Source organism: Brassica oleracea, chromosome C6 (assembly GCF_000695525.1).
Source record: "Brassica oleracea var. oleracea cultivar TO1000 chromosome C6, BOL, whole genome shotgun sequence".
NCBI classification, from domain to species: domain Eukaryota; kingdom Viridiplantae; phylum Streptophyta; class Magnoliopsida; order Brassicales; family Brassicaceae; genus Brassica; species Brassica oleracea.
This window is the reverse complement of record NC_027753.1, coordinates 20,775,519-20,789,741: the sequence shown is the minus strand read 5'-3', so window position 1 is coordinate 20,789,741 and position 14,223 is coordinate 20,775,519. Positions and strand designations below refer to the sequence as shown.

Genomic DNA, 14,223 nt, shown 5'->3' with positions numbered 1-14,223 from the left:
GGATCCAAATGAGGTCGATCGATCCAAGAACGAAAATAATTTGAAGAAGACATATTTTTTATGAATCAAATTCGTGTGTAAATAGAGTAAGAGGGAGGATGAAGATATGGAGTGAATGAAGAGGAAGAGGAGTGCTTGTATTTATAGTTTAAATCCTGCCGACAGACCGAGGAAATTCCGACGGAATTCCGACGCCAACGGCTAGTTCGTCGGAAGTTTCCTCGGAATTTTGTAAAATCCCCCAACGGCTCACCAACGGCTATAATATTTCCCCGGAATTCATCGGTTTTTTTCCGAGGAACACATATTTCCTCGGAATTTCCTCGGAATATTCCGACGGATTGATATTTCCTTGGAATTCCGTCGGTTTATTCCGAGGAAATTTCGAGGAAACCAAATTTTGTGTTTCCTTGGAATTTCCTCGGAAATTCCTCGGGATATTCCGAGGATTTCATTTTCCGTCGGAATGTCCGTCAGAATACCGCTGTTTTCTTGTAGTGTAGGGTTTACAGGTGAGGGATTGGAGTCGGTGCTTTGCAGAGCTAGCTTGGAGCCCACGGGGCAGGTTGTTATAATAACGTGGAGCTTTTATTTTACCTATTTTTCTGTAGATAGTTTGTAAAAGGGTTCTTGATCACACGTAAAAGTTTTTGAGGACTGCCAATTGCAGTAATGCTAAGGTTTTGTAGCAACTGCACTGCAAAAAACCAACAAGACGAGATTAAGAATCGAGAGCCTACCTGAGAGGTTAAAAGTAACAAAACATAGCCGAGGATGAGAGGGAGAAGTGGAGAACTCACACATGATTCCAGCGAACCGCTTATAAGTTCTTGTTATACGAAGAGAAAACTTCAAAAAGAACACCATGTTCTGTTCTAACATATACTGCTTTCAACCTCCCAGCGGACCCAGCCTTGTTGACCGGACTATCCAAATCATTAAAACAGCCTGAAGAGAGAAAGATCACTCAAGATGAGTCACAACCTTGTTATAAAATACAAGGTAAAAATGTTCGAAATTCCCACCTGATGAGTGATGTCTGGTCAATAATCAGCAGGGTTTCTGTTATTCTTTCTCAAGAAAGAATAACGAAAAATATTAGTAAACAAGAGGCTCACAAATTATATGTTTTCACAAAGATAGCAAACACTAGTCTTGTTCATTTGCATGTCAAGGCGACTATGCACAAGATGCTGCTGCTACAGAAAAACTAACAACATTCCATCACAAGTGATCACAGCGACATCCAAACGAACAATGACCGCTCTTGCAAATGTACCTTTCCAACTTTGGCAACTTCAAGAGAAGCCTTCTCAAGCACAAATGCTTTCTCTTATATCATTAGAGAGGACAACACGTATCAATATTCTCTGTTGCATCCTCAGTTATTTCCTTCTCTTCATTATCTTCCTCCTCTGCGTTTGAAATGCTTTCTCTTTTAGCCTTCTTCTTCACACTTTCTTTACGTTTCTGCTCAAACTTAGATTGCTTCTCCTCCTCTTCTTCCTGCTCATCGTACCTCACTTGTCTCTCCTTCCCCTTGTTCACTTTAATCCCATATGATATGGCCCACCATCTTTGCTCAGAATCTATGTGCTAATCCAAGTAAGAAAAGATTCGGACGCTAAAGGCGTAACCTTTTCTCAGGAAAATACAAACATAAAACACAAATTCACTAGTGGCAAGATGGCCGAATATGAGAGTTTGAGGCTATAGACATTTAATAAAAGTTAATAATTTTTTTAATAATTGGAAGACCTATTTCTATGTATAAAATCTTTAAAATTTTGGACAAATGTTTCACTGACATGTGCTCCTGCCCTTACGGCAATGAATTCATGCAACAAGTAATCAAGGTTATCTTTTACGTCAAACAACATCGTATCAATGCAAATAATCACAGTTCCATATAGCTTCAATTCAAATCTAACCCTATGATAAAGAACAGCTCTATAACAAAGAAAGAGAGAGTAAAAGATATCGCTTACTCCCATACCTTTGAGCTTCCAAAGAAAATTCAAGTATAATTCATAAACCCTTTTTTTTTGTCAACATAACTTCATTAAACTTACTAGGGTTCAAGACCTCGAGCCCAAATTTGAAGAAATACAGGCTTTAGTTAGAAAGTCCACTGGGACATTTTTAAAGCCCTAGGAGTAAACTGAAAACAACAAGACCAGAAAGATGAAGACGGAGAGAAGGCCAAGGAGTTAATGTCGGAAAGGACTCCATGAAGATCCATAGTCATACTTCTCGAAGAGATTGCTCGGATGAACACTTGAGAATCTGATCTGAGACAGATATGATTGATCTAGAGGGAGGAGACATGCTGTTGAAAGGGCAGGCTTAACTTTCTATTAGGCTCCTGGACAAAATTTTTTTTTATGCATTATAAATGACTTTTAAAAAAATTATGGGCCCTTGGTTTGAAAAAAATAATTTAGGCCCCTCTTGTAATTAAATTTGGTTGATTTTAGGGTGGGCCCCGGACGGATGCGTAGTTCGCCCTCCTTTTTGAGCCGGCGGTGACATTTTAAAGGCTTGTTATTCTTAAACTAGCCCCATTAAGGATTTAGGGTTTTCAACAGGCTCAAAAAAATTTTAGGCCCATTAAATGCTGGTTCGGTTTTTTCAAAGGCGGCTTTCGTTTTATCGTCTCAGCTAGGGCTGGAAGAAAAAAAAAGAATCCGAAAATGTAGTATTATAACCCGAACTGAAACTGGCTAAAGATTCTAGCGGATTTAAAATTTTGGTATCTACAAAATCCGAACCGAACCGATCCGAACCAAACCAAAATATTTCGGATATCCAAATAGATCTGAATTACATGTATATAATCAAATATATTAATTATTTTTAGATTTAATATAAAAAATCGAAATTATATAAGATATTTTGAAGTTGTCCAAAATACTTAAGAATATATACAAATAGTCAAAATTAAATATCTAATATAGCTAAATAATACTCAAAACCCAAAATTTCTTGAAATATCTATTGATTCTCCATCCAAACATTCAAGCTAAACTACTTTCTATGTTAAGTTTAGGTATTTTGGTATATATTATTCAAATTTTTATGTTATATATATATATATATATATATATATATATATATTTTAATTTTGAAAAATTTAAAGTATATATGAATTTAAAAATAATTTAAACGGGTTATCCAAACCCGAACCGAATCCGCAAATATCCGACCAAACTGAAATTTATAAATATCCAATTTGGGTTAAAATCTTTAACATCAAAAATAAAAACCCGAATTGATTTGAACTGAACTCATACAGGTACCCGAACACCAGTGTTGTTAAAATCGGACCGGAAGTTGAACCGGATAGTTATTTGGGTCATCAATATGATTCGACGGGTCAAACATGGTTTAATATTTTTAAAATATATTTATTTAAAAGTAAAGTTAGTAAATATACCACATAATTAAACTATAGATAAATATCAAATATAAAACAATATATATATATATATATATATATAAACTATTTTTTGTTCATATGGTTAGTTTATATATTTTTGATAGTTTTAGTGATATTTATAAAGTTAAATAACTTTGAGGACCAGTCTGACTACTTGACCGATTCATAGTCGAACCAATTATCCATCCTGACGTAACCGGTTCGTGGTCGAATCTGATCTAACCACTGATTCGGTCCGGTTTTAAGAACATTGCGGAATGCCCCGCACATAGTTTCAGCTACTGAAAATAAAGTTGTTTTTTTTTTGACGTCAAAAGGCCCTTCTATTACTCAAACTTGAGGTGATCTGGTAACCACACTTAAATAGAACAACCAACAAAATGTAATTCCCTATGGAAAGATCTAGCAGTCTTAGCCAAAAAATCAGCAATCTGATTGTGCGCCCGTGGAACGTGAGTGTTGTTGAATTCCGGGAAGCATATCTGTAGCGTCTCTATCCTCTCCAATTCCGTCGAAAAGCTTGGCCACGCCTGAGGGTCCTTTACTATTGCAATTAGTTCCTTACAGTCTGTCCCAAAGCTCTGGCAGGTCGAATGTTGCAGCATATTCTCCATTGCCCACCGCAGTGCTTCTACTTCTGAGTGCAAGGGTGATTCGCATCGGGGGAAGTTTCTTGTCCCCATAAGTTGAGTGTTCCCAGAACTATCCATCCATGCCCATCAGCTTCCACTAAAGTTAGCAGAAGATGTCCAAGATCCATCTAACAAGCAAATGTTTCCCAAGCTTACGACTTGGGGTGCCTCATTTATATTATCTTGTGCCACTGCTTGTGCCACTTCATTAGCATCAAACCAGGCTTGGCATTCATTCTCTGCATTTCTAACTAGTTCCAAAGGATCTCTATCTATTCCCCTGAAGATTTTTTCATTCCTAACCTTCCAAATGTACCATATCATCCAGGGATAAAGATCTCTATCTTGCTCTGGCCCAATGATACCATTCTTCCTCCAGAATAGATATTCCATATTTGTGTAGATGCTCGAAACCGGAAAAATATTTGGGCATGTCGGAGTTGATGATAAAGACCACACTTGAAGAGCTGGTGGGCATTCAAAAATTGCATGTGTGACGGTCTCCTCCACTTCTCCACATTTTGGGCAATAATTGTCACACCTCATATTATGTCTAACTAAGTTCCTCGTTACTGCCACATGACCAGTTAACAACTGCCATATAAGATGACATATCTTCGTAGGAGCCTTCAATTTCCACGCAAAAGCTTGTAGCTTTGTAATACTTGGCTCCAAAACTTCATTTTCCTCTGTTACCTTTAATAAATTCTGGGCCACCCAATATTCAGATTTGACCGTGTATTGGCCACTCCTTGTAAAGTTCCAGCAGAAAGTATCACGACGATGAGTTGAGCATAGTTCTCCAATAGTCCCACATCCCAATCCTTTGATCCCTGATCAATAAAATCACTTACTCTCATATTAGGATGCATCACTGGTGCTATGGGGACAGCTGGCCTCGCGGGGTTCGATGGAATCCATGGATCCTCCCATACCTTAATTTCATAACCTGAATGTATCTTCTGTCTAATTCCCAGTAATAGCAATTTCCTTTCGAAATGCCAGTCCACACATAGGATGGGCTGCTAGCAGCGTTTACTCTTAATGGAGAGCTCAATCTATAATATCTTCCCCGTAAGACTCGAGCGACCAGAGAATCAGGGAACTGTACTAGTCTCCATAGTTGTTTAGCCAAAAGAGCCAGATTAAACTCATGGATCTTTCGGAAGCCAATTCCACCCTCCTCTCTTGGTAGACAGACTTTTTCCCATTTTGCCCAGTGTATTCCTCTTTTTGGTGGATTCGAGCTCCACCAGAACTGAGCGATGACACTGGCTAAATTTTCGCATATCTCCGATGGGAGCAGGAAAGTCGACATGACGTATGTCAGAAGAGCGAGCATAATGGATTTAATCAGCACTTCCTTTCCACCTTTTGAGAGCCATCTACCTGTCCATCAATTCACTCTATGCATCAGCTTATCTTTCAGGAATGCAAAAAGTTTGCATTTAGATCCGCTTATGTCTTCGGGGATGCCTAAGTATGTTCCCATTCCTCCTTCATTATGTATCCCAAATGCATCTTTAATCTCTTGTCTAGTAGTTGCATTAATCCGCTTACCAAAGAGTAAGGACGATTTGTCAAAGTTGATACATTGACCAGATGCTTTGCCATATCTTCTGACTACTTTCATTACTTCTTCACATTTACAAGGCTCCGCCTTACAGAAGAAAAGGTTATCATCAGCAAAGAGAAGGTGGGATACCGACGGACACGTGCGTGTAACACGCATCCCTGTTATCTTCCCTTGTATCTCTGCATGATTAAGAAGGCTAGCGAGCGCTTCCGTGCATAGAATAAAAATGAAAGGAGACAAAGGATCTCCTTGACGTAATCCTCTACCTGGAGTAATATTCCCTCTTGGCTCTCCATTCATGAGAACCTTATATTTCACCGATGTAATGCATCGCATGACCCAGCTGATCCAAGTTCCTGAGAAACCCATCTTGCGTAGGACAGCTTCAATAAAAGACCACTCCATCCAATCATATGCTTTTCTCATGACTGTCTTGATGGCCATCCTTTTATTTCGTCCACTTGGCTTCGTTCGCAAAGCGTGGAACATTTCCTGAGCGATCATAACATTATCTGAAATCTATCTCCCAGCAACAAAGGCTGACTGGGTTTCCGATATCAAGCCTGGTAGTACTTTTTTTAACCTCTGGCATAAGACTTTAGAGATTATCTTGTAGTTGACGTTGCACAGGCTAATGGGTCTAAACTGAGCCATTGCATTAGGCTTTGTTATCTTCGGGATGAGACATATATTTGTATCATTCAGTCCATTCGCCACCATCCCCTCAAACAGGAATTTATTAACCATAAGAGTTAAATCTTCTTTTTCTATATCCCATAATTTTTGGTAAAAAAGCGCAGTCATCCCATCTGGTCCTGGGGCCTTCTCTGGGTGCATGGCAAAAAGCGGTAATTTGACTTATCATTCAGAGACCGGAGCTGTAAGGTTGTCATTCATATCACCAGTGATCGTCGTTTGAACTTGAGCTAGCGCCTCCTCAATTTCCTCCGAATTCGATGATTCAAAAATCTGCCTAAAATAACTAGTAGCAATGGCTACTAGTCCTTCTTCATCCTCAACAATATTTCCATTCTTATCTAAGAGCTGTGTGATCTTATTTCTGGCTCTTCTTTACTTCGTCAAGGCATGGAAAATTTTTGTATTTCTATCTCCTTCTCTCAACCAAAACACCCGACTCTTCTGCTTCCAGAACATCTCTTCTGCTTTAAGAGCATCTGAGAGTTCCTTTAGGGCTGCTGCAATTTCCTCAGTTGTGGCATTATCATATGCATACAATCCTTTCACCTTTTCTTTAAGCTCCTCCACTAATTTTGCCGAATTGACATTATTTTGCTTTCGCCATTCACTCAAGGCTCTCCTGCAGCTGGAAATATGTTCCATAATAGTCGCATTGGGAGGAAGATCATAGATTTCTATCCCTCAAGGATAACTTGCCATAGCTCTTCATTATCCAACCATCTTTTATCAAACTTAAACTTTTTGGATCTTCTCGTTGGCTTTATGAGTATGTCTGCAAGAATCGGACGATGGTCCAATCCCCATAGCCTCATGTACTTTACAGTCGAGTGGGGAAGCTTCTCATGCCAGTCCGCATTTCCTACAGCTCTGTCTAAACGACATCGAACTGTTGATCCTCCTGCTCTCTTCCCCACCCAAGAAAGCATATCACCCGTGAAAGGAAATTCTAGCATACCACAGTCATTAATCATCTGCTTGAAAAGAAGAAAAGAACTATCAGGGCGTTGTCTTCCTCCTGCTTTCTCATTATGACATGTTATTTCATTAAAATCCCCAATCATGAACTAAGGTCCATTTCTTGTTGTTGAGAAATGCGTAAGACGTTCCCAAACTTGATCTCTTCTTTCTAATACAGGGTCCCCATAAACAAACGTCATATAGACTTTTATTCCATCAATGACTGCCTCAATGTCAATCATACGATAATTTGATAAAAAAACATTAACTTGAAATTTATCCATAAAAAATAAAGCTAAACCTCTGCTGAGTCCAAGTGGCTCAACAGTAAACAAATGATCAAATCCTAAGTCGGCCTGAATGTTTTGCAACAGCAGCCTTCTGTTCTTCATCTCAGAAAGAAACACAAGTCCTAGGCGATGCTTCTGACACATCTCCGTAAGGCGTCGAACTGTGAGGTCGTTTTCAATCCCTCTACAGTTCCAACTGAGCGTCCTCATTGATCAAGGTGTGATGGGTTTTTGGACCCCATCGAACCATCACTCTTTGATGAGCCGGTTTTCTGTCTCCTCGAGCTATGGTGATGGCGTCTTGAGCCTCCAGTTCCACCAGACACACGAGCTGCAAGAGAGGAACATGATCTCTTCTGTGGAGATCCTCGAAGAAGAATCTCAAATTTATTTTTCTGAATGCCCAAAGAAGCACTCGACTTGTAACCATGTTTGATATGTCTCGACGATCTACCAGCCAGCTTCTGTGATTTATTATCAGCAACGTGATCATGACCGTTTTTATCTTCCATTTCCGCAAGCTCCAACTCCATCAAATCATCATTATCCATCTCACAATCCATCAAACCACCATCTAGCTGCTCCGTAATATCCATATCATTGAGCGCTTCAACCACCTGATCATCTTCCGTAGCCGGCTTTGGATCTTGCTCTGTCAAAGTTTTAAACGTTTTGTTACGTTCTCATCTAAGCTATCACCCGGGATGGCGTAACAGTAGCGCTGGCTATTCTCCTCGTAACAGTAGCCACACCCAAGCTTCTTTGATCTGGACTCGGACGCGGTTGAAACTGCAGTGGAGAAGCTTCACGATCAGCCTGCACCCACTTTGCACTTTCCCTCGGTAGTGGAGAGACACTCCGCATTTGATGGTCATAAGAACCATCACCACGATCCATCAACGCACGCACCAGTTGATCATGTACCACGTTCTCATCATGGCGAGATTGAGGCTGGGACTTCTTCTCACGCCGGCTTGCTCCATTGTCCCTATCGTAAGGTTTTGCCTCCACTCGCGCACCCCCATACCTCTTCCTCCAAGACGGGTCATCCCGCCGCCGAATCACCCTGTCCACAGGGCCCTTATAAGCCTCACGAGGATGATCCAAGTAATAGTTCCGCCTTCCATTGTTATTCCTCTCAGTGGCATAGCTAGATGGCTTATGGTATGGTGTAACCGGCCCATTTTGCTTCAATGGTATGAATATAAAGTTGTTAAAAGGCCCATTTCGCTTCAATGGGCCTAATAAACTAATAGAGACCAGAAACCTATATAACATAAGGTCGTCGTCTACTTTAGTTCTGCCGGAGCACGACCAGAGCAGAAACCTATATAAACAAGTGGCGGTTCCTTCCACTCGTGTTCTCTTTAACTTTCCGTTTTAACTGTAACTCGCTGTCAAGGGTTGGAAGCAAAGGGTAGAGGCTTACTGTGGACTTTGCTTTGAAGATGACGACTTATGGAGATAGAGTGAAGTCGACATCCATTAACGGAGTTAAGTTATACCATGTTTCTTGTGCCCCCAATGTTGCTACTTGGCTTAACCCTAAGAAGCAACGAGCTCTCCGCAAAAACCCACGTATGTAATCGTTAACTCTCTGCTCAAAGTCTACTCACTTTTTGTTCCTTGTGATGTGAGTGTAACTTTAGGTTTAAAATTTTCTAAAATTCAATGTTTTGTGGGTATGTTCTGTCAAAGATTATATGCAAAGAGTGGAGCTGATTCAGGGTTTCAAGTTTGGGAATGCAACTTCTAGAATCAAAGCTACTCCTGATGGAGAGTATCTTATTGCTTCAGGTAATAATTTTTCATCTTCTTTTGTTGTTTTCTTGTGGTGAAGAAGTGTTTTGTCTTGTGCGTTCTCACTGATTAATCGTTGTTGAATGAATCAGGTACATATCCATCACAGGTAAAAGTTTATGAGCTAGGTCAGCTTGGTTTGAAGTTTGAGAGACATTTGGACTCTGCAATTGTTGATTTCGAGGTAAACATTAATTTACTGCTTCATCCCTTTCGTTGTTTCTGGTTTCAAGAATGTGTATGTTGGGCTCTTCTTCAGATATTGGATGATGACTACTCAAAGCTTGCCTTCTTATGTGCTGATCGTTCTATTAATCTACACGCCAAATACGGGAAACACCACAGTTTACGAATCCCAAGGTATTTTAGCTTTTGTTTGTCTGTGAGATTTGTATTGTGGAATTGGTCTAAAAGCTCAATTTTATATGTAGGATGGGGAGGGACTTGACATATGATACCCGGTCCTGTGATCTGATTTGCGCTGCTTCTTCACCAGATCTGTACAGAATCAACTTGGAGCAGGTACGCTAGTTTTGATAAACAAGATGTTATTAGTCTGTGTGGCCATATTAATGATTTGTGAGATATGCCTTGTCTCCTTAGGGAAGATTTCTATCTCCTCTCAGCACTCAATCCCCAGCGCTGAATGTTGTTTCTAGAAGGTTTGTGTATCCTTTGGCATTTTCCTCATGATTTGAACTAGGAGAATGTTGAGTACTTACTGTATATGTTTGTCATCCAGCAATCTACATGGACTAATTGCTTGTGGTGGTGAGGATGGTGCTGTCGAATGTTTCGATATGAGAATGGAATCATCTGCTGCTAGAATCAATGCGGTTACACATGGCGGTGATGTTGCTGCAGTAATTCTTCTAACACATGGTTCCTATACTGATTAGACTTTTGTAGATTCCAATAACATATTTGTGTATTGGCTGTTAGGAGGTTACTGCTATAGAGTTTGATGACAGTGAAGGTCTTCAAGTAGCTGTCGGGAGTAGTGCCGGAAAGGTTTGATTCTACATTATATTTCAATTTGGCTATGTATAGCTATCATCTGTTGATTGTGCTGTTCTGTTATCTACAGGTATTCATATACGACTTGCGCACTTCAGCTCCCATACAAGTGAAGGATCACATGTTAGTATTACTAACTTGAACCTCATCATATATATATAACTTTTAAGATTTGTTTCCTCTGTGTTCACTGACTTTTCTATAACTTGCAGGTACGAGAGCCCAATTTTGAGCATTAAGTGGCAACGGACTCTTAACACTCAAGAACCAAAGCTGATTACTACTGACAAGCACATTGTTAGAATATGGGATCCGAATACGGTAAGCTTCTCCCAGTAACAGTGGTTTTTATATACTACAAAGTTTGGCTAGGTACAGCCTTTGATAGCGTTCATTTTTTTCAGGGAGAAGGGATGACGAGCATTCAACCGACAACACATATGTCTCTCAGCGGAGGAGAAATAAACGACATTTGTGTGTTCCCTGGAAGTGGACTTATGCTTATGGCTTTAAACTCTAGTCTAATCCCATCTTACTTCATACCTGAACTTGGTCCTGCTCCTAAATGGTGTTCTCCTCTCGAAAACCTAACGGTATATACTTCTCTGATTCCAAATTTTTTTATAATCTGGTGTGACCATTGTTACTAACACTTGTTTCTTAAAATCGTGTTCTCAGGAAGAGATGGAGGAAACTGGACAGACAACTATTTACGATAATTACAAGTTTGTGACGAAGGAAGAGCTGGAGAAGTTGCAGCTGACTCCTTTGATTGGCACAGATCTTCTGAAAGCTCAGATGCATGGATATTTTATGAAACACCATCTATACAAAGATGTGAGTCCTTAACATTGTCATACACTAGTAACTTTAGATTAGTCTCTAAGATGTTTCTTTCATTTTTTTTTTTTTAAAAGGCTTTGGCAGAGGTTGAATCTTTTGCTTATGATAATTACAAAGAAAGCAATAAGCAAAAGAAACTAGAAGCGGAACGTAGCCAGAGAATCACAGTTAGTATTTCTGACATCTAAGCAGATTCATCATTTTGGGTACGTTGGCTTCTTACATACATCTCTGCGTGTTTTGTTGTTGTTCCTGCAGAAGAAGATAAACTTGCCAAAGGTAAACCGTGATCTAGCAGCCACCATACACAACGAGGAGGGTGCAGAAGAGGATAAGAAGAGTGTTGAGGATGAGGAGGCTGTAAAGAAAGTGTCGAAGAAGAAGAAACCTGGACTTAGTGGCGAGGATTTCTCATGTGGTCGGTTTGACAACATGTTCCATAATCCGGTAATAACAACAATCTGTGTTTAAAAAGGCGATCGCCTTTTGCGCAAAGGCGCAAGGCGGAAGGCGCAGTAAGGCGACGGTCCCACCGCCATAGACCTCTAAGGCGAGGCTAAGTCCGTAAGGCGCTCGCCATACTGCGCCTTTGGCTAAACTACAATGCGCCTTAAGCGCTTCAAAAGCGTGCTTTGTAGTTTCTATTAAAAACTACTTTCACCAAACCCTTTAAACATCTTGAAAACCATGTAACAACTACTCTGACCAACCCTTTAAAGACCCTTACAACATGAAGCTTAGATCCATAGAGTTTTAGGTGTTTCGGGTTGGAGACTGAATTTAGATTTTTAGTTTTCAAGTTCTCTGTTTTAGTTATTGGATTTTATCAATGAGTATATATGTGACTGTATTAGTGTGTATATGACTAACTGCTATAGCTGACTATATTAGATTGTACACGACTCTAACTGTCTGAACTACTCTATAACTATCTTTTGTACATAACCATACAGTTATAGTGTGTAGAGCTACCACGTACACATGCTTCTAACATAGGAAAACTATCAATGCATTTCTAAGTTCCTCTGTAGCTCTATTCTACTATTATATGTTTGAATGTGTACAATCTATAAGGCGAGCGCCTTGGACCGCCATGGCGCAAGGCGCATGGCTCCAACCTCCTCGCCTTAGAGCGCCATGCGCCTTTTAAAACACAGACAACAATCTTTTCGAGGCTTTTGTTTGTTTCTTTTTGTTGCTCTGTTCTTGAGAATCTCTTTGTGGGTTGCAGGACTTCCAAATCGATCCAGAATCATATGAATATCGTGTCCTACACCCTGTTGCTTCTTCTTCTAATAAGCAACCTTCTTTGTTGGATGAACACTTTGAAGCTGTATCAGATGATGATGATGAGAGCAGCGATTCTGAAGCATCACGTGGTTCAGACGATGGGAGGCCAAGCAAGAAATTGAAAACTCCAAAGTTAGTGCGGTTTTAAGTACATTCCAGGGTTTTGACATCACACATTATATGTTTTTGTTCTTTCCTAATGTGGAAAGCTTGGTGTCAGGTTGTTTGTAGTGAAAAACGAGCGGCATGCTGAAGCTTTCCACAACGGGAGATCACTGGCTAAAGAAGACAGTCTTCCGATGGGCGAGCGTGTTAAGGCTATGGAGAACCAGCGTGGCAACTTTGGAGCCTCTAAAGATGTTAAGTTCGGCCCTGGAGGTTCTCGGGAGATTTCTTTCAACGCTGGACGTTCATCCACATACAGAGAAGATCATAGAGATGACGAGGATGGGGACGGGGAAAGAAACAAGAGGAGAGGGGTTCAGTCTCTTGGACTGAAACAGGATGTTGTTAGAGGCGGTTTCAGGGGTAGAGGAGGTGGTGGTTTCCGGGGTAGAGGAGGTGGTGGTTTCCGGGGTAGAGGAGGAGGTGTGCGTGGACGTGCTGGTTCCCAAGGAAGAGGCTGCCAATGATTAAGTAAGTTTTGAGATTTTAAGGTTAATTTTAACTTTACTGTAAACTGTTCAACCAATTAGATTTTACAGTCTTTTTTATAATTGGTTAACTGATTTTAAAATTATATCTTTAAAATATTTTTCTAAGAAAATGTAATTTTCTTAATCTTTATGCACTATTACAAAACATCAAGTATTATGAAACGGATGGAGTACTATTTTGGAGGAAAATGTGGGTCAATTAAGGAAATTCTGATTCATATTTGCAATTTTGGAACGTTTTTGACCTGTTCTTGAAATGTTTTTAGTCTGATGTCTTAATCAGATCAACATTATTCGCTTGCTTGTGTAAAGTGCATATATGGAAGCCCTTTTAGGCTGCAACTGGATATATATTTTTTGGAATAAAATTATGTGGAATGAGCCATTCATGAAAATTCCACAGAAAAATTACCATTTGAGTTGAATGAAAAGAAATCTTTATTCCATCAATTCCAATGGAATACATGGAAAGGAATGTGATGAAGTTAAAAATCATTCATAAACAAAAAGTCTCGTGAATGGATGGAATAAGAAGAATGAAAAAATAAAATAACAGGTTTATATTATTTAGAAAGTTCTATTAAGTTTAAATTAAATTTGTTTCCATCCCACTATATTCCCGTAAAAGACTACCAGTTATGTTAACAGCAGAACCTCTATATATTAATAATGTTGAGACTTTGAAATTTTATTAATTTATAGAGATATTAATTTACAAAATTTTATTTATTTAAATTTTTATTTTAAGATATATTTATTCTAAGATAAAAAAAATATTTGATTTTAGTGTATAGAAATTAATTGTTATTTTCTGAAATTTGACATTTATATTAATTATATTATATTATTTGGTATATATAATATATATTGTATAGAACTTAAATGTGGTTTTAGATATAATATTACTAAATCTCATCAAAAATATATTAATTGTTAAGAAAATATAAAGATAATTTTATTGTGCATATAAAACAAACAATATAATAATAGGTTTTTACTTATATAAAATATGTATACATATAAA

General features: G+C 39.0%; 1 protein-coding gene across 3 annotated transcripts; it reads left to right on the top strand.

Moving 5' to 3' along the window:
- Positions 1-8,910: 8,910 nt before the first annotated feature.
- Positions 8,911-13,259, top strand: LOC106298797 (nucleolar protein 10-like). 3 transcript variants are annotated; one of them, XM_013734935.1, is made up of 16 exons: positions 8,911-9,171; positions 9,292-9,390; positions 9,486-9,577; positions 9,653-9,753; positions 9,825-9,915; positions 9,997-10,055; positions 10,136-10,256; positions 10,339-10,404; positions 10,481-10,533; positions 10,623-10,731; positions 10,815-11,003; positions 11,089-11,247; positions 11,328-11,420; positions 11,512-11,700; positions 12,485-12,675; positions 12,764-13,258. In XM_013734935.1, the coding sequence occupies exons 1-16, from the start codon at positions 9,042-9,044 to the stop codon at positions 13,173-13,175; spliced, it is 2,154 nt and encodes a 717-aa protein (XP_013590389.1). In that variant the 5' UTR covers positions 8,911-9,041; the 3' UTR covers positions 13,176-13,258. The 3 variants fall into 3 exon arrangements, with proteins under 3 accessions (XP_013590389.1, XP_013590388.1, XP_013590390.1); XM_013734934.1 differs by having other exon boundaries at positions 10,336-10,404; XM_013734936.1 differs by lacking the exon at positions 11,328-11,420 and having other exon boundaries at positions 10,336-10,404; positions 12,764-13,259.
- Positions 13,260-14,223: the final 964 nt, after the last annotated feature.

What these genes read in the sequence shown, in the direction of transcription:
- LOC106298797 (XM_013734934.1), top strand. Translation starts at nt 9,042, where the DNA reads ATGACGACTTATGGAGATAGAGTGAAGTCGACATCCATTAACGGAGTT. An exon ending in TCGGGAGTAGTGCCGGAAAG is followed by an intron (nt 10,405 to 10,480) that starts GTTTGATTCTAC and finishes TGTTATCTACAG; the next exon opens with GTATTCATATACGACTTGCG. An exon ending in GAATATGGGATCCGAATACG is followed by an intron (nt 10,732 to 10,814) that starts GTAAGCTTCTCC and finishes CATTTTTTTCAG; the next exon opens with GGAGAAGGGATGACGAGCAT.